Source organism: Gopherus evgoodei, chromosome 23 (genome assembly GCF_007399415.2).
Source record: "Gopherus evgoodei ecotype Sinaloan lineage chromosome 23, rGopEvg1_v1.p, whole genome shotgun sequence".
NCBI lineage: Eukaryota > Metazoa > Chordata > Testudines > Testudinidae > Gopherus > Gopherus evgoodei.
This window is the reverse complement of record NC_044344.1, coordinates 7,290,362-7,308,907: the sequence shown is the minus strand read 5'-3', so window position 1 is coordinate 7,308,907 and position 18,546 is coordinate 7,290,362. Positions and strand designations below refer to the sequence as shown.

The following is an 18,546-nucleotide window of genomic DNA, read 5'->3' as shown; positions in this document are numbered from 1 at the left end:
TTAATTATTCAGTGTACCTAGGCTGCTTGTGCCTGCAGTCTGAGTTGTGTACCATCAGCTTGGTAGACAAGCCTGTGTGTATCCCTGTTGTGCATATTGTTCTGTGTATATCTATGCTGGTTGTGTGGTTGTAGATGCAGAATTGCCAACCCTCAAGCATTCCAAAATCACCATCAGGCTTCCAAAACTCATGAAATTGGCTTTAAAGTCATGAGATTTTAAAAAAATAAAAAAAACTTCTTATGTTGGGCTTCTTGTCTTGAGGCTGAGGGGGCAGGAGTAGCATTTTCAAGCTCTCCTCTGCAACCAGAGGAGCTAGAAATTCACTTTGTTGTTAAAAATGAGATTCAAACACAATCACCTGACTCCAGGTGCTGGGGCTTTCAAAAAGAGAACTAACTCCTGCAAGACTCAGCACTGTAGCATGTAGGTCTCTGTGTTAGTTTGTGCTGCGGCTGCTGCACACCGTGTTCTCCATGTGCTTCTGGTGAGTTGCGGGGCACGTGTCTGTGTGTTTGCGGTTTGCATCTGTAACGTATTTCTGTATTCATTTCAATGGTGCTGACTTGGAGGGCTTCACCATAAGCATAACTCCCTCCCGGAAGGGTCTCTGAGAAGAGCTCAGTCAGACAATCTTTTCCCAGCCTACTTCAGCGCAGGCCCAAACAATCAAATGCAGGAGGGTCTCGGATGGGTTGCCACTGACACCCGTGCAAAGTGGGCATGTTCTGATCTCTGGTTGCCTCGCAAAATTACCAGTGCTACTGTGTGTGGGGACACTAACATGGATTTAAACCGAGTTTATAATGGGTCAGTTTGCACCGGTAAAGCAAAGCCTACATAGGCCAGCTATAAAGTAATGGCAACTCAATCACACACCAGTATACAACACACACACACACATAAACACACAATATGCACTCACCCCATTTGCAGATAAACACCTCAAGCCATGTACCAATATACCGGGAAACCCATGCAACCCCCCAGTGCAAACACAGCCATACACACACACACAGAGAAAAGATGCTCCAACAGGTCCCCTTACGCTCACACACACGCACATCCTCAGAAGCACAATCACAACCACAGAAAGCTGTACCAGTTTTGACCAAACTGGTGCACAACCAGTGTGGCCGCTGGTAGACCAGCTCTCGCTTCGCATGGGGGTCCATGGTGAAATGAAGGACGGGGCACTCTACCCATAGGAACACTTACCTAGCTCCAAGTGCCCTACCCTTAGTAACCCTAACCCTAGGGAGGGGTGCTCTATGCATAGGAACACTTTGTGTAACACACCCGCAGGCATTGGGAAATCACAGCGAGTTTCACAATGAAAGGTTCTGCAGAGCGAAGGGGAAACGTTTAAAATGGAGACACACACGTCAGTCTCAGTGGCCGGATCAGATTAGCCCAGTGGGGGCACTGTCTGTATGTGTTATGTTGTGTGATTGTGTGCAAGTGTGTTAGAGGAGTTGTATTAATATACATTTGTCCCTGTTCAGGCAGGAGCTGTGGACTGCCATTTCAAGTGCCAGGTCACCACACCACTCACTCATCTTCAGCTTGGCTCTGTCATGGTCTAGATAATACTTAGTCGGGCCAGGAGTGCAGGGGATGGGACTAGCTGACCTCTCGAGGTCCCTTCCAGTCCTGCGATTCTACGATTCTACGACTGGGCCGAGCCAAACCTGAGTCCGCTGTGACCTGGTGCTTAAAAGCGGTAGGGCCGCGGCCGACGTGCCCCCTTCTCCTCAGCTCTGCAGCGTGGTATATGTGTGTGTGTTTATGTTGCTAAGTTTGTATGTGTGCGACTGTAAGCGGAGGTGTTTGCACAAGGGTGTGTATTTCTGTGGGAGTGCTTGTGTAAGGGTGGGCATGTTTACATGGGGGGGCTGTCTACATGGGTATGAGTGGGTGTGTATTTGTGTATAGGTGTGTGTTTTAAGTACGTGGGCGTGTCCGTTGTGTTTACAGATGTGATTGTGTACTGGGGGCGCATAGAGGGTGCATAGATGTGCATGGGTGGGTGTGCATTTGTGAATGGGTGTGCAGGTCTTAGTGTGTGAGTGTGTCTGTTGCGTTTCCGGGTGAGTTTGTTACTGGGGGCGCATAGAGGGTGTATAGATGTGCATGGGTGGATGTGCATTTGTGAATGGGTGTGCGGGTCTTAGTGTGTGAGTGTGTCTGTTGTGTTTCCGGGTGAGTTTGTTACTGGGGGGTGCATAGGGGGTGTATAGAGGTGCATGGGTGGGTGTGCATTTGCGAATGGGTGTGCGGGTGTTAGTGTGTGGGCGTGTCTGTTGTGTTTCCGGGTGAGTTTGTTACTGGGGGGTGCATAGGGGGTATATAGAGGTGCATGGGTGGGTGTGCATTTGCGAATGGGTGTGCGGATGTTTGTGTGTGGACGTGTCTGTTGTGTTTCTGGGTGTGTTTGCGCCCTGGCGGGTGCATGCCCAGAGCAGGGTGCAGACAGTGGACGGCTGTAGAAATCTGAGCCCCGGTAATTAAGCCGACAGGAGAAAGTGGCTGGCAGGGAGTGTGAGCTCCTGGCCCCAGGCAGGGACTCTGTGGGGAGCAGAGACAGCTCTGTGTGTGTTTTCCATCTGCTGGGGCTCTGAGGTGAGAGAACATCCCAGGCTGGGGTTTGGGGAATCTCAGGCCGGGTCTGGAGTTCATGGGAGCTCCCCAGCACCACCTGATGCCTGGGCCCCATCAGGGGTGTCACTGCCCTTGCTGGGGCCACCATTGGGACACACACACCCCCGTACCAGGGAACATCACTGATCTATACAAGAGATCCCAGCTCAGCTACTCCCCGGTTCTGGAGCCATGGCCTGAGCCCCTGCGCCCCACTCCAGGCCAGGCTAGGGCTGGCAGATCTGTGGGGTCGCCATGCCCCTCCTCCCCTCCAACTCTCTCGGTCTCAGCAGTGGGAGGATTGTGTGCCCGGCTTGGCTCCCTGGCTCTGACAATCACGTCCATCCTCCGCCTGCCAGCTGGGAGCTGCCAGGGATATCTCCGTAGCAGGGCCCAGGCCCTGACTGCCAGGATACCTGCCCTCGCTGCTCCCCGAGGGAGGGAGAGGCGGGCCCGTCCTGAGGGGGCAGAAGGGTGAAAGGGGGGGGAGTGCCTCCGGGGTGAGGTGGGGGATGGGGCTGGCTTTACAGTTTGGGACTCCCCCAGGGAGGCTGTTCTGGGAGCCTCCCCCCATCCTAGCAGGCTCTCCTGCCCCACACATCCTTCCCAGACCAGCCTGATCCAGCCCTGCAGTCCAGGGCCGTCCCGTCCCTCAGCTCCCCATTGGGCCGTGGGCTCTGGGGCTCCCAATTACCGCTTCTCCCTGGAGGGGTGGACAGGCAGTAGAGGCGGAGGGGACACAAGGATGCTGTACCCTCGTGAGGCAGGGGCGGTGGGAGAGGGCCAGGGTGCTGACGTGGGGGGCACAGCTTGATGGCAGGTTCACCCTCTCTGCTGCCAGGCAAGCTTGGGGCCCAGTACGGTCCTGGCACCATCTGAAAGCCTCTCCGCGGCCTTGCTCTGTGTGTGCCGCTTAATCTAGCAACCGGGAGTTTCCTCCGCTGACCGCGCTGGCCATCCCCGGCTTCCTGAGCACGGGGAGCAATGTTCCTTCCTCTTTCCACTGCGCCAAGAAATCTCCGATTAACCCTTGCCAGTGTGGGGAGGAGGGGCCAACCTCAGAGACAGGGGCCCTGTTGGAAGCAGATGGCACAGCACTGGGGTGATTTAGCTGCAGTTATGCTATCTGGGAAGGGCAATTGGCCTTCATGCTTCAGGGCGTCATCTGACCGCCAGCCGGGCACGGCTCAGGAAGGAAATCTGCCTACAGGGCAGCATGGGGGGTTGATTTTATGCCTTCCGGTGCAACATCCGTAACTAGGCACAATGGGAGGCAGGGTGCCAGACTACACGGAGAATTGCCAGCTTTGGTGTGGCAGGAGACACGACGGTGAATTAGACGGGCCAGTGATTTGATCCCATATTGCAGGTGCGAGGACACGGGACTGGATGGGCCAGTGGGCTGATCCTGTAACAGGAACCAGGATAGGGGACTGGATGGGCCAATGGGCTGATCCTGTAACAGGAACCGGCATATGGGACTGGATGGGCCAGTGGGCTGATCCTGTAACAGGAACCAGGATAGGGGACTGGATGGGCCAGAGGGCTGGTCCTGTAACAGGAACCAGGATAGGTGCCTGGATGGGCCAGTGGGCTGATCCTGTAACAGGAACCAGGATAGGAGACTGGATGGGCCAGTGGGCTGATCCTGTAACAGGAACCAGGATAGGTGCCTGGATGGGCCAGTGGGCTGATCCTGTAACAGGAACCAGGATAGGGGACTGGATGGGCCAGAGGGCTGGTCCTGTAACAGGAACCAGGATAGGTGCCTGGATGGGCCGGTGGGCTGATCCTGTAACAGGAACCAGGACAGGTGCCTGGATAGGCCAGTGGGCTGATCCTGTAACAGGAACCAGGATAGGAGACTGGATGGGCCAGTGGGCTGATCCTGTAACAGGAACCAGGATAGGGGACTGGATGGGCCAGTGGGCTGATCCTGTAACAGCAACCCGGATAGGTGCCTGGATGGGCCAGTGGGCTGATCCTGGAACAGGAACCAGGATAGGGGACTGGATGGGCCAGTGGGCTGATCCTGTAACAGAAACCATGATGCGAGACTGGATGGGCCAATGGGCTGACCTAGGTTGGCAAGAGATCCGGTGGGGTTGGGAGGGCACCATCAGCTCAGACAGCTCGTGGGCCTGTACTGATCTGGAACACTGCCCCCAAGCCCACCGCACCCTCTGCCAAAGACCCCTCCCTCCCTTTCTGTCACTCACTCGCCTTCCCTCTCCCATAGGATCCAGGTGAACGACCTCATTGTGGAGGTGGACGGTACCAGCCTGGTGGGCGTCACCCAGAGCTTTGCGGCCTCGGTGCTGAGGAACACGAGGGGCAGAGTCCGGTAGGGGAACGGCTTGCAGCCTGCTTGCCATCAGCTGGGAAACATGACAGTCGCGGGGCCCCAGGGGAGCAGACCACACCGCTCAGAGCCCAACTGGTGGGCGCCCCAGGGGAGGCTGTGCTGGGATATGCCATTTCCTGCCCCCGGCGAGGTGGAGTCTTTGATCTTCCCTAGTCTGGCCCCCTGGCTGTAAACAAGGTGTCTCCACCCACTTCTGTGTTGTGTTTGCTCCCCAGTGGGGTGGGAAGGGTATAAAAGGGGGTGATGCTCTAGGCAGGCCCCACTCACTCTCCAAATCCCCACCCCACAATTCCAGACAAGCTGGGTTTTTCTTTTTCAACAATCAGGAATGACATAGTTAACATTTTAAATGTCATCATTATGCTTCAGAGTTAACACGCCCCACTGCAATTCATGGGGGCTGTTTACACTTCTCTGAGCCATTAGGCCAAGTTGAAAGGTGAATCTAAACTGCCCTGCCCTTCTCCTCACCCTACTTAGTGTGTAAACTACACTACCACAGGTGAACCCGTTGTCTCGGCTGCCTCAAGTCTTGGACTCTGCAGAAGCTGACTGTGCTGCTGGGTAGGGCTTATAGCAGCCAGCGCCAGGTGGTCCCATTCCTCCGCCTGTTTCATTTTACTGGAAGCAGGAACGTGGTTGGGTTTGATTGTCACCCGCTACTAGGATCCTCTGCTTGTGCCATCCCAAGGAGTCAGGATGCCACAACCAGGAAGGTAGACTCGACCCTGCCAGCACCTTGGTAACCATGCTGGCATCTGCGGAGTTGTGCCTGCGGGTGAGAGGGGAATCCAGCGGGCATGGGAATACAGGATTGCTTTGAAATGGATGTTTGGGTCCAGCTCCTGGAGGCTGGGGCCCAGCGCAGGCGGCAGCCAAGATTCTGTGCTGGGCCTACTGGAGCAGGGCTGCCTAGGCCTAGTGCTATCCCTCTGCATGGGGTGGGGGGTTGGGATTTCATGACCCATTCAAACACTCTCTGTGGCCTGCCTAGACCCAGAGTCAGTGCCCCAGGAGCTGAGTGTGACAGTCAGGGATCCCCTCTCTGTGCCTGTGTTTGCCACACGCCCCACTCTGGGTCTGCCAGTCGTAACAGCTCCAGATCTGTCCCATGGCACCCCACTGTGTATGTCCTACAGCCTCATAACATCCGCTGTCCACCCCATCGCACCCCACTGTGTATCTCCTAGAGCCCCATAACATCTACTGTGCACCCCACAGCACCCCACTGTGTATCTCCTACAACCCCATAACATTTACTGTGCACCCTATCGCACCCCACTGTGTATCTCCTACAGCCCCATAACACCTACTGTGCACCCCATCCCACCCCATCGTGTATCTCCTAGAGCCCCATAACATCTACTGTGCACCCCATCCCACCCCATCGTGTATCTCCTAGAGCCCCATAACATCTACTGTGCACCCCATGGCACCCCACCGTGTATCTCCTAGAGCCCCATAACATCTACTGTGCACCCCATCCCACCCCATCGTGTATCTCCTAGAGCCCCATAACATCTACTGTGCACCCCATGGCACCCCACCGTGTATCTCCTACAGCCCCATAACACCTACTGTGCACCCCATCCCACCCCATCGTGTATCTCCTAGAGCCCCATAACATCTACTGTGCACCCCACGGCACCCCACTGTGTATCTCCTACAGCCCCATAACACCTACTGTGCACCCCATCCCACCCCATCGTGTATCTCCTAGAGCCCCATAACATCTACTGTGCACCCCATGGCACCCCACTGTGTATCTCCTACAACCCCATAACATCTACTGTGCACCCCATCTCACCCCACTGTGTATCTCCTAGAGCCCCATAACATCTACTGTGCACCCCACAGCACCCCACTGTGTATCTCCTACAACCCCATAACATCTACTGTGCACCCCATGGCACCCCACCGTGTATCTCCTACAGCCCCATAACACCTACTGTGCACCCCATCTCACCCCACTGTGTATCTCCTACAGCCCCATAACATCTAGTGTGCACCCCATCGCACGCTCACCATGTATCTCCTATAACCTCTAGTGCTCCCCATGGCACCCCACTGTGTATCTCCTACAGCCCCATAACATCTACTGTGCACCCCATCGCACCCCACCGTGTATCTTCTAGAGCCCCATAACATCTACTGTGCAACCCATGGCACCCCACTGTGTATCTCCTAGAGCCCCATAACATCTACTGTGCACCCCATCGCACCCCACCATGTATCTCCTACAGCCCCATAACATCTACTGTGCACCCCATGGCACCCCACTGTGTATCTCCTACAGCCCCATAACATCTATTGTGCACCCCATTGCACCCCACCGTGTATCTCCTAGAGCCCCATAACATCTACTGTGCACCCCATCGCACCCCACCGTGTATCTCCTACAGCCCCATAACATCTACTGTGCACCCCATCGCACCCCACCGTGTATCTCCTACAGCCCCATAACATCTACTGTGCACCCCATCACACCCCAACGTGTATCTCCTATAACCTCTAGTGCACCCCATGGCACCTCACTGTGTATCTCCTACAGCCCCATAACACCCTATTGTGCACCCCATTACATCCCGCCGTGTATCTCCTATAACCTCTAGTGCACCCCATGGCACTGCACTGTGTATCTCCCATGACCCTGATAACCTGTACTGCATACCCCCTAGTAATCCACTGTTTAGCTCCCATAGCCCCATAAACTCCACTGTGCCCCCATAGCCCCCCACTGGGTATCCCCTGGAATCCCCAGGGAACATCCCCAGTGCATCCCGGAACATGGGTAACATCCCAGACCACCCCCACACCACTCTCTCCCTCCCATCGCACCGTGTCCCTGCCCCTCGGATCCCTTCCGATGACCAGCAAGGGGCCTGCTGGGTGAAAAACCAGCATCCCCCTGCACCAGGAGTGGGAGGAGGCGGGCAGGCTGTGGGAACGAAAGAGGAAGTGAGCAATGCTTGGAGCAGTTGAGGGGAAGCATGGGCCTGCGATGTTTCCGCCTCGCTGCAGGGCTGTTTGCAGGAGGGCCCTGCTGACCCCTTTATCTCACCCCGAGCATCTCAGGCTCCGCCCTTCCTGGCCAGGAGCAGCGCGAGGGGCCGGGGGCCGCCCTCACTCTGCGCCCGACACCCGGCTCCGGATGTTTTCGCTCAAATATCTATTTTTAAAATAATCAGCCTAAAATAAACCGCACACCAACGCAGCGACGTCAAGCCAGCGCAGCCTAGCCCGGAGTGCAAAGCTAGCCCATGCCCGTTCCTCCGCACCCACAAGTGGGGCCGAACCCACCAAGGCCTGGGTGAGGCCGGCCCGGGGAGCGCCAAACTGATTGGGGGGGTGGGTCATGGAGGGGGGAACATTTGCACCTCCTTGTAAGCGGGCTGGACACTGCAGTCAGGTGGGCAAGGAGAATCCAGCGGGTCTTTCCCTGAGGCCTGTTCCCATCCCAGCTTTCATGGGCAGTGGGGAGGAAATGAGACCCTGCCATGGGGGGGAGTAGAAGAGGAGGTGGTCCTGCCCCCCTGAATCCCAGCTTCACCTCCCCACCCTCTAAAAGCCCTGAGGGGTGAGCATCCAACAGGGTGGGGAAAGGGGTCAGCAGCTGACGGTGGTGGGCAATGGCTGGGCACAGCATGAGGCCTGGCTCTCTGCTGCTCTGCCCCTGGTCCCGGCGTTGAGAGCCATGAGGAGCGGCTGCGAAACGTCACCCGCCGCCAGCGGCAGCCTCGCTGCAGACGCAGGGGAGAGGCGCAGGGGAGGAGGACGAGGCCTGCTGGGATCAACCAGCAGCAGCTCTGCCTCTGGGGCACAGGGGTCCTCCTAGGCTGATCCGCTGGCCTCGTGTCCGTTCCTGTCGCAGGTTCCTGATCGGGCGGGAGAAGCCGGGCGAGCAAAGCGAGGTAGCCCAGCTGATCCAGCAGACGCTGGAGCAGGAGCGGTGGCAGCGGGAGATGATGGAGCAGAGATACACCCAGTACACGGAAGAGGATGAAGAAGTAAGAGGGGCACGGGAGCAGCATTTCCCGGGAGCCTTTGGGCAAGGGCTGGAGACCGGAGCATGCGCTGGGTGTCCTTGCAATCCCGTCCTCCCCTGCTCCAGTACAGGCCCCCAGAGAGACTCCCCTGCTCCCTGGGGTCAGAGAGGAGTCCAGGCCCAGTGCTAATTAACCCCATACTTAGTTATTCTGCAGTGGCACCTAATGGCCTCAACCAGGATCAGAGCTTTCATGTGCTAGGGGCTGTACGTACCCAAAGGGAGAGCCAGTCCCTGCCCCAGAGAACTTCCGGTCTGAATAGGCAAGACAGACAAAGGGTGGCAGGACTTCCTCCAAGATCACCCACTAGATACAGTCTCCTGAGTCCCAGTCCCTTGGCTCTACCCACTAGTCCATACTGCCACCTGTGCAGGTGCACCAGCAAACCCACTGATCCTCCAGAGAACCCGAGTCCTAGCTTGGCTGGGGCACCTTCTTGTGAGATGAGAGGGGAATTCAGGCTCCAGGCCCATGCCAATCCAGATGTCCCCATTCCCTGCTCCACCCAAGCCACTGGCCGTATCCTGGAGAGATTGCCCTGCCCACGGGCATTCACCCTCGTGCTTCCACCAAACACACTGCTGCTCCAGGGCCAGGAGAACTGACTCACCTGTTTGTGTACCAGGAGCCCAGTGAGACGCCATCGACCTGATTTATTGCCCCACCTCTCAGGTTGTCATTTGCTCCAGTGAAAAGTGGGGGTGAAACGCCCCGGACTCCACCTGGACGCACTTTACCCTGGTGTGAGTGACGCACGAAGTGCAGGGCATTGGAGTATCAGGCCCCTGTGTCTTAATCGCTGGGCATAGTGCCGCAGCAGAGAGAAACGCAGGGTGCAAGCCCCTCTCTCCTGTTCCCGGGGCTGTGCCTGTCTCTCCCGGGCGGTGGAATGTGGCAGCCTCCAGGATTAATGGGCTCTCCTGGCAGGGTCCCTGGTGGGCTTGTGTTGTGTGGGAGAGGAGTGGAAAATGAAGGAATCGCTCCATTCGAATGTCACGACGTCTAATTATAACTCTGCTCTTAGGAAACGCTGTGCCACGAGCTCTCAGAGCACGTTCCGAGGGAGCGCAGCTTTGTTAGCGCCATGTGACGCAGGGGGAAACTGAGGCACGGAACGGGGGTGTGACTTGCCCACGGTCACCCAGTGGGCCAGTGACAGAGCCAAACAGACCCAGGCCTCCCCGAGTCCCAGTCAAATGCTCTGTCCAATAGCACCAGCTCCTTGAGGAAAGCAGCTGTTGTTGATCCAGGTCATCACCTGGGCTAAACCTGCAGCACTGACGTCAGTGGAGCAAGGTGGACACCAGCTGGGATCTGGCCCACTCATTATTATTCAATAATTGCACTGCCGGGGTGGGGAGGGCCCTTCAGGGCCTCTTTGTGCTGGGTGCAGGACAGATCTAACAGATCCTGCTCTCTCTGCTCCAGTCCCTTCCTGTCATTAACCGGTCTGTGGCACTGGTTGATTTCAGCAGCACACGCCTCAGGAGCCTCCGACAAACATTGTCATAAGTTGTAATAATGACGTGTCAAATTACAGCTGCTCCCTGCCCCCCAATGAAATACCCCAACAGATACGACTCCCCACTCTCTCCTGCCAGCCCCCCCTCCCACACACACACCCATGGGGATTCTCAAAGCGGCCTAGTGGAATTAGGCACTTGAATTTGATTTCAACGGGAGTTGTGTGTCTAAATCACTTAGGCGCCTTTCGAAATCTTAGCCCAAATCAGTACCGCTGGTGGCTAGCGCATGGGGCTAACTGTCAGGATGTCCTCAGCTCTCTTCCGGGCTCTGCTGCTGAGTGACCTTTGGCAGCTTGCTGGATGTCTCAGTTTTCCCACCTGTGAAATGGGATTCATAATTCCCTGCTTCTCGGGGGCTGTTGTGAGGAACAGGGGCACTGTCTCATGCCTTTTGGAGATTTTTGTTGAGGTGGCCAGCCATTGCAAGAGCTAGCACAGTGGGTCCTGGCCCCTCGTCACTATGGGAATAGGGGTAATAATGATTTGTATTATGGTTGCTCCTGGATACTTCATCTGAGATTAGGTCCCCGTCGTGCTAGCGCTGTACGCACACACAGGGAAGGAGATTGTGCCTGTCCCCAAGACATCACATTCTGAAGAGGCAGGACAGATCGCTTACTGCCCCCACCCCATGTTACAGATAGGGACCAGAAAGGTGCAGCAGTGGCCCCAGGTATGCAGTCTAGGGTGTTAGCAGCAGAGCTGGGACCTGACCCTGAGTGCCAGCCAAGTGCAGAAACCACCAGGCCGTCCTTTGCCTCTGCAGGTTAAATTTGCACAGGGAGGGGGGGTTTTAGGTTTTAGGGCTCTGGGGAGCAGCGATCATGCTGAGGGGGTAGCTGCCGGCGCTGTGAATGGCTTTGTTCTGGGATGTGCTAGATTGGGGGTGGCTCACAGGAAGGAACCTGGCCAAAGCTCCTGGTTCTGTGCCCACAGACGGGCGAATATGCTACGGACGAGGACGAGGAGATGAGTCCCATGTTCCCCAGCAGCGAGATGGCCATCGAGGTCTTCGAACTGGCTGAGAACGAGGACATGCTGTCCCCCGTCGAGATGGACCCCGAGAAGCTGGTGCACAAGTTTAAGGAGGTAAAGACGGGGGAAGGGGAGCTCCCCGAAGACACCCACAATCGGAGTGGGGGGAGGCAGAAGGGGTGTACAGCACCAGTGTGAGTGTGTGTGTGCTTTGGGGTGTGTTTATTCTTGTGGGAGTGTGTACATGTGTGTATTGGGTGCATATTTGTGTGTGTATGAGTGCACGGGTGGCATCGGTGCATGCGTGTGTCCATGTGTGTGCCTGGGGTCAGAGTGCATGTGAGTTTGCACCTGTGTGTGTATTCACAAGTGCAAGGCTGTCTGTGCATACTTGCACGTGTCCATGTGTGTCATGGGATAACGGGTATCTGTTCATGCATGGGTGTGTTGCACAAGTGCATGTGTTTCACTGGGGGTGTGGTGCACGCGTGTGGTTATTTTTAATGTGTGTGGTTATGGTGCCCTCTAGTGGCTAGAAGCTCTGTCTGTAAGCTCTGTCGAAGGCAGCCCAGCCGCACCCCCCAGGCTGCGGGGTCTAAGCACCGATCCTAGTTCTGCACAGCGGGCTGTGATCCCTTTTCAGCTCCGGTGCAGAAGGGCTGGGTGCATCCCGACTGCGACAACCTCCCATTGGCTTGCGGGCTAGTGGAAAAGGCCCAAGGGCTTCGAGGTGTGGCTGGCACGATCAGGACAGCCATAGGATCCCAGAGCACTGACCAGGGGCCATGGCCCAGATCTCCAGGAGAGCTCTGCTCAGAGGGTACCGACCCCTCTTCTAGCACTCCGGCCCTGCCAGCCTGATTCTCCTCTCCCACCAATGCTGCTCCACTGGGGTCGGGAGAGTCACGGTAATGCAAAGGCAGCTGAGGCTAGAGGAAAACTGGAGCCTCAGCACCTTGTGCTGAAGTGCAGCCACCTCTGAGGTGGAGCACACTGTTGCATCACCACACAGCAACGGCCCCCGACAGCTGAGGGCAGGAATCTGGTCACCAGCTGACACTGCGTGGTGTTGTTTGCATGGGGGGGGAATTCACTGCAGCACCATGTCATGTACCCCTGGTGGGGGTGTTGCCAGGACTCTGGGGTTGATACCTTGACTCTAAGGGAAATTTACTGCTTGCAAGTGGCCAGGGCAGAGGGCGCCAGGGCAATGGCTAGGGCTGGCATCTCCCTGAATGCAGGGCGTAACCGCTCCATTGCTCTCTGTCAGCTCCAGATCAAACATGCCGTCACCGAGGCCGAGATCCAGCAGCTGAAGAGGAAGGTGAGCTGCGGAGAAGAGGCCGTGTGTGTGGTGGTGGGAGGGTCCCCTCCTTGGGCTCCCTGGTCCCGTTAGGCTTCGCCCGCCGGATCCCGGCCAGACTGGGCTGCTGGCACCTCCCTACTCTTCTGTTCCCTCCTTTCCCCTACCCGGCATGGGCTCTGTCTGCTCTGTCGTGGGCCCTTCTGCTTTCCGCCTCGCTCTCAGTGTGCCCTGTTGTTTGCACTGCCCAGTGATGCACAGGTGTGGAGAGACACAACCGCACGCGCACACGAGCATGCACAGACACCCCACCGCACACGCTGACATCACACTCACACTAGCGCACAACCGCACACACAGACAGAACCAATCAAGCATAAACTCACACGCAAATACCCCCACACAACTACATATGCAGCACACAAAGACATACGTAAGGATGCACAACCACACACCGAGACACGCACACACAGAGACACAAGCACACACACAGATATGTAACCATGTGCCTAGATACAACACCGCTCAACCAGACACACAGAGAGACAAGCACATGCAGAGAGACACAAGCACCCACACAGATACACAAACATGTGCACAGATACAGCACCGCACAACCAGACACACAGAGAGAAGCACACACAGAGACACAAGCACACCCACAGATGAACAACCATGTGCAGAGATACAACAGCACACAACCAGACACAAAGAGAGGCAAGCGCACACATAGAGACACAAGCACAAACACGCAGATACACAACCATGCGCTGAGATACAACAGCTCACAACCATGCACTCAACCAAAGACACAGGTCCACAGCACCAAAGAGACACAAACACACACCCATGCTTCTCCCAACACTCCCTGCTTCTGGGGTGCATGTGCTCCCCCATCCCCTGCCCCATGCAGCCCCTCTCTCCCCAAATGCCCCTCATCTCCCCTCCCCCTACCTGTTTCCCCCCAGCACAGTCTCCCTTACCCCTCTTCCCCTCACCCTGTGCGCTGTGGTCTCTGCTCCCAGCTGCAGTCCATTGAGCAGGAGAAGGCTCGCTGGCGAGCCGAGAAGGCCCAGCTGGAGCAGAGCGTGGAGGAAAACAAGGAGAGGATGGAGAAGCTGGAGGGTTATTGGATGGAGGCTCAGAACCTGTGCCAGGCAGTGGATGAGCACCTGAAAGAGACTCAAGCCCAGTACCAGACCCTGGAGCGGAAATACAGCAAGGCCAAGCGGCTCATCAAGGAGTATCAGCAGAAGTAAGGCCGTTCTCTCTGTCCCCTGTGGATCTCCCAGATCCCCATCCCCTATGGATCTCCCAGGACTAGTGATCCCAGATCCCCATCCCCTATGGATCTCCCAGGACTACTGATCTCAGATCTCCATCCCCTATGGATCTCCCAGGACTACTGATCCCAGATCACTATCCCCTATGGATCTCCCAGGAATAGTGATCCAAGATCCCCATCCACTTCGGATCTCCCAGGACTACAGATCTCAGAACTCCATCCCTTTTGGATTTCCTGGGACTAGGATCCCAGATCCCCATCCCCTATGGATCTCCCAGGACTAGTGGTCCCAGATCCCCATCTCTTATGGATCTCCCAGGACTAGCAATCCCAGATCCTCATCCCCTATGGATCTCCCAGGACTGTGATCCCAGATCTCCATCCCTTATGGATTTGCTGGGACTAGGATCCCAGATCCCCATCCCCCATGGATCTCCCAGGGCTAGCAATCCCAGATCCCTGTCCCCTATGGATCTCCCAGGACTAGTGGTCCCAGATCTCCATCCCTTATGGATTTCCTAGGACTAGGATCCCAGATCCCCATCCCCTATGGATCTCCCAGGACTAGTGATCCCAGGTCCCCATCCACTGTGGATCTCCCAGGACTACAGATCTCAGATCCTCATCCCCTATGGATCTCCCAGGGTGAGCAATCCCAGATCCCTGTCCCCTATGGATCTCCCAGGACTAGTGGTCCCAGATCTCCATCCCTTATGGATTTCCTGGGACTAGGATCCCAGATCCCCATCCGCTATGGATCTCCCAGGACTAGTGATCCCAGATCCCCATCCACTGCGGATCTCCCAGGACTACAGATCTCAGATCTCCATCCCCTATGGATCTCCCAGGACTAGCAATCCCAGATCCCTGTCCCCTATGGATCTCCCAGGACTAGTGGTCCCAGATTCCTATCTGTTATAGATCTCCCAGGACTAGCAATCCCAGATCCCCATCCCGTATGGATCTCCCAGGGATGGGGATCTGTATCCTGCCCAGTTCAGAGAGTCCCTCAGGTTAAGTGCTGGAGCAGCAGCCGGGCTCTGGCCTGACTGCTCACCCCATCCTCCACAGGGAGATCGAGTTCCTCAAGAAGGAGACGACCCAGAGGCGCGTCCTGGAGGAGTCTGAGCTGGCCCACAAGGAGGAAATGGACAAGCTCCAGGAGAAGGTGGGCACCAAGGACCAGGATACGGGGTTCCCCTGAGGCAGCAGAGCAGGCGATGGCAGAGGAGAGGGGCCCTGGCTGTGACTGAACGGCTCGGACGGGGACTTCCAGTGGACCAGAGCTGGCTATGGCAGGAGCAGGGGGTGGGGCGAGGAGTGGGCTCCATTTGCCTCCTCTGCCTTCTCCATGACAGCGTGGGCTTGATTCCCTTTGTCTGGTGGCCCGGTGCGATGGGCACCGGGGCACGCCGGATCCTGCGTTGGATGTCAAGGCACGCCGGATCCTGCGTCGGTGCTGGTCACACTGAATCCCGCAGTGGGTCACACTGAATCCTGCGCTGGGTGCTGGATCACACCGGATCCAACAGTGGGTCATTCCAGATCCTGCATCAGTGCTGGTCACACTGGATCCCATGGTGGGTCACTCTGGATCCTGCGCTGGGTGCTGGATCACATCAGATCTCACAGTGGGTCATGCCAGATCCTGCGCTGGGTGCTGGATCACACTGGATCCTATAATGAGTCATGCCAGATCCTGCACCAGGTGCTGGATCACACCAGATCCCACAATGGGTCACACAGCATCCTGTGTCAGGTGCTGGATCACACCGGATCCCACAGTGGGCCGTGCTGGATCCTGTGCTGGGTGATGGATCACACCAGATCCCATAGTGGGTCACACCGGATCCCATGCTGGATGCTGGATCACACTGGATCCCGTGCTGGGTCACGCTGGAGCCTGCATTGGTGCCCAAGTCAAGACTCCAGGGCACTGTTTTGCAGCTGAACATCCGTGTGTGTGTGTGCATGTCTGTGAGGAGGGGTTCCCTGCTGCAGAGGATGGGATGGTCAGGCAGCATGGGCCCATGGGGGGGGCATCAGAGGCTTGCAGCCCCTCTCCTAGGGTTCCCTGTGCTCGCAGTGATTGCTCTGATTGGCTCCGGCTTGGTACTGTGACTTCTCTCTCTCTCCCCAGGGAGTGGCTGCAGCCCTCCGCTGCGGTGCAGGCACAGCGCCCCCCGTTGGGCAGCGTGGGTGCAGGCAGGCAGACGCCCCGATTGTAGCTCAGCAGGAGACATAGTGACGTTTGTCTGCCCTGCCCCTGCCTTGCTCATGCCTGGTTCTGCAGGGAACCTGGCAAAGCCGCTGCTCCCGCACCCGAGCACACGGAGGGGGAGCTGCTGCTGGAGGGGGCCGAGGTGGGACGCAGGCGCCCCTGCGTCTTGCTGCCCCGCTGGGCTGCAGGCCGGGTGCATTCTCAGTCCTGAGCAGGGGGGAGGGGTCGCGGCACAGGACCCAGGAGGCAGAGCTGGGTGGGCACGGAAATCGGGCTTCACACTTGCTCCTACTCTCACCCCTTCCTCGCTGCCCCCCCAACCCCCACCTTGGAAGACACTGCCTGGTGCAGAGCAGCTGATGGCTTCCCAAGAACCCCCTCCCTCCTCCGCACCCACCCCCTCAGCAGTGACCCCCTGCATCCACCCCCGCAGCAACCCCCCCATCAGCCATCCCCTTCCCCCCGTCACCTCTCAGCTTTCCCCCCACATCCCCTCCCGCGCCCCGAAAGCCCTGGCCTCGGGACGGCCCCGCTGTTTCTCTGCCTGAGACGTTTATCCCTTTGTGTGTTTTTCAGATCTCTGAACTGGAGGGGAAGCTGCAGACCTTGAAAATTTCAAACCCGACTTAAAACAAACACAAACATGAAGCAATCTTTGGGGAGGAGGGACACTTCCTCCTTAACCTTGCCCCCACACCCCCATTTTGCCGCTGCTCCTTCCCCACCCTGCCACCCCTTGCCGCCTTCATAGAGGGGTGAGGAAGAGACATGAAATCGAAACCACTATGAAAGGAATAATAATGATCCCTCCTTCCCCCCCCCCCCGGCCTTCCTTTGGGGGGAGAGAGAGAGGGGGGAGGAGGGCTGGGGCTGGGAGAGGGGGGGCTCTGGGATTGGCTGGCTGGGTCCCAGCTGGCCTGGAGGGGGCAGTATGGGGAATGTCTCTGGGACAGGGGACCCCTCGTCAGTTTCTGTTCCTCATGTGAGTCTCGTGTTAATTTGATGGATGCAATTTTTGGCGGGGGCGGGGGATTTGTTCTGCCTGTGTATCCCCCCGCCTCCAACACCCACCCACCTCTCCCCACCGAGGAGCCTTTCCAGCCAACCTCCCGGCTTGGGATCGGTGACAGCTCACCCGCCAACCGCGCCACATCCTCCCAAGGCCTCCAGGGAAGGGCTTTGCGGGCAGCACCCCCCTGTGCAGAGGGGGGGCAGGCGAGCCGGCCCGAATCTCACCCCTTAGCGGAAGGACTCTCTTGGGGAGGCCGGATCTCTTCGTTGGCCCATCCTCGGGGCAATCCATTGTGCTCTGTGTTTTGTGCTGGTGGGAAGCGTGGCTGCGTTTGAGATCTCGGCCCAGTGCTGGGCAGTATCTGGGACCCTGGAAGGCAGACAAGCGGCTGGCGCTGGGACAGGAGGCCCGGGGCACTGCTGGCAGGGACGGGTTATGCCTGTGGGCGACACCCCGGATAACTTCAGGGCCCAGCGCCTTGGCCTGTCCTGCGAGTCTGTCCCGGAGGATTTCAGGAAATGGCAACGAGCTTCCGGCTGAGCTAACACCTCCCCAGACAGCATGGGGCAGGGGGGAGATCCTGGAGCAGAGACACCCCCACCCCCGGGGAGCAGCCGTCAGGGGAAAGACCTTGGGCATCTGCCTCTTGCCCCACAGCAGGATGGACACAGTGACGCACGGGCTGTGGGGTGGGGCTTGCTCCTTCCCAGACCCAACGCCGGCGCTCGATGGGAGGAAAACCACGACGGGAAGTGGCCCCAGCCAAGACTCTTCTGCACTTGGCTCCACAGAGGCAGCAGGGACTGCGGGCTGTGGCTGGCTTCCAGCTGCAGGAGGAGCGGTGCGAGGGAGCCCAGGGGGGTCACACTGAGTTTCTTTGCTCTGGAGGGGAGGGGGAGCAAACATCCAGATGCAGGCCATGGGCAGCAGAGTACTGCCCCAAGGTGACTAATTGGGGTCAGACTCGGACTGGCATCCAGCAGTGCATGTGGGAATTGCCACGGTCACAGCACGCATGGGCCTGGCACTGGCGCCCTCACACCGATGGACAGAATGGGGGCACTGGCACTCACACCCGTGCACGGGATGGGGGCACTGGTGCGCTGACACCTATGTGCGGGATGGGGGCACTGGTGCGCTGACACCCATGCGTGGGATGGGGGCATTGGCACA

The 18,546-nt window shown here is 57.6% G+C and overlaps 1 protein-coding gene across 1 annotated transcript in view; it reads left to right on the top strand.

Annotated features, from left to right (window-relative positions):
- Positions 1-18,546, top strand: part of PPP1R9B (protein phosphatase 1 regulatory subunit 9B) — an 80,847-nt gene that overhangs the window by 26,436 nt on the left and 35,865 nt on the right. Inside the window, exons 4-10 of the mRNA XM_030541713.1 lie at positions 4,880-4,984; positions 8,877-9,012; positions 11,514-11,666; positions 12,823-12,876; positions 13,881-14,110; positions 15,212-15,308; positions 16,938-16,960. Coding sequence (XP_030397573.1) covers positions 4,880-4,984; positions 8,877-9,012; positions 11,514-11,666; positions 12,823-12,876; positions 13,881-14,110; positions 15,212-15,308; positions 16,938-16,960 — 798 coding nt within the window. The remainder of the gene's footprint in view (positions 1-4,879; positions 4,985-8,876; positions 9,013-11,513; positions 11,667-12,822; positions 12,877-13,880; positions 14,111-15,211; positions 15,309-16,937; positions 16,961-18,546) is intronic.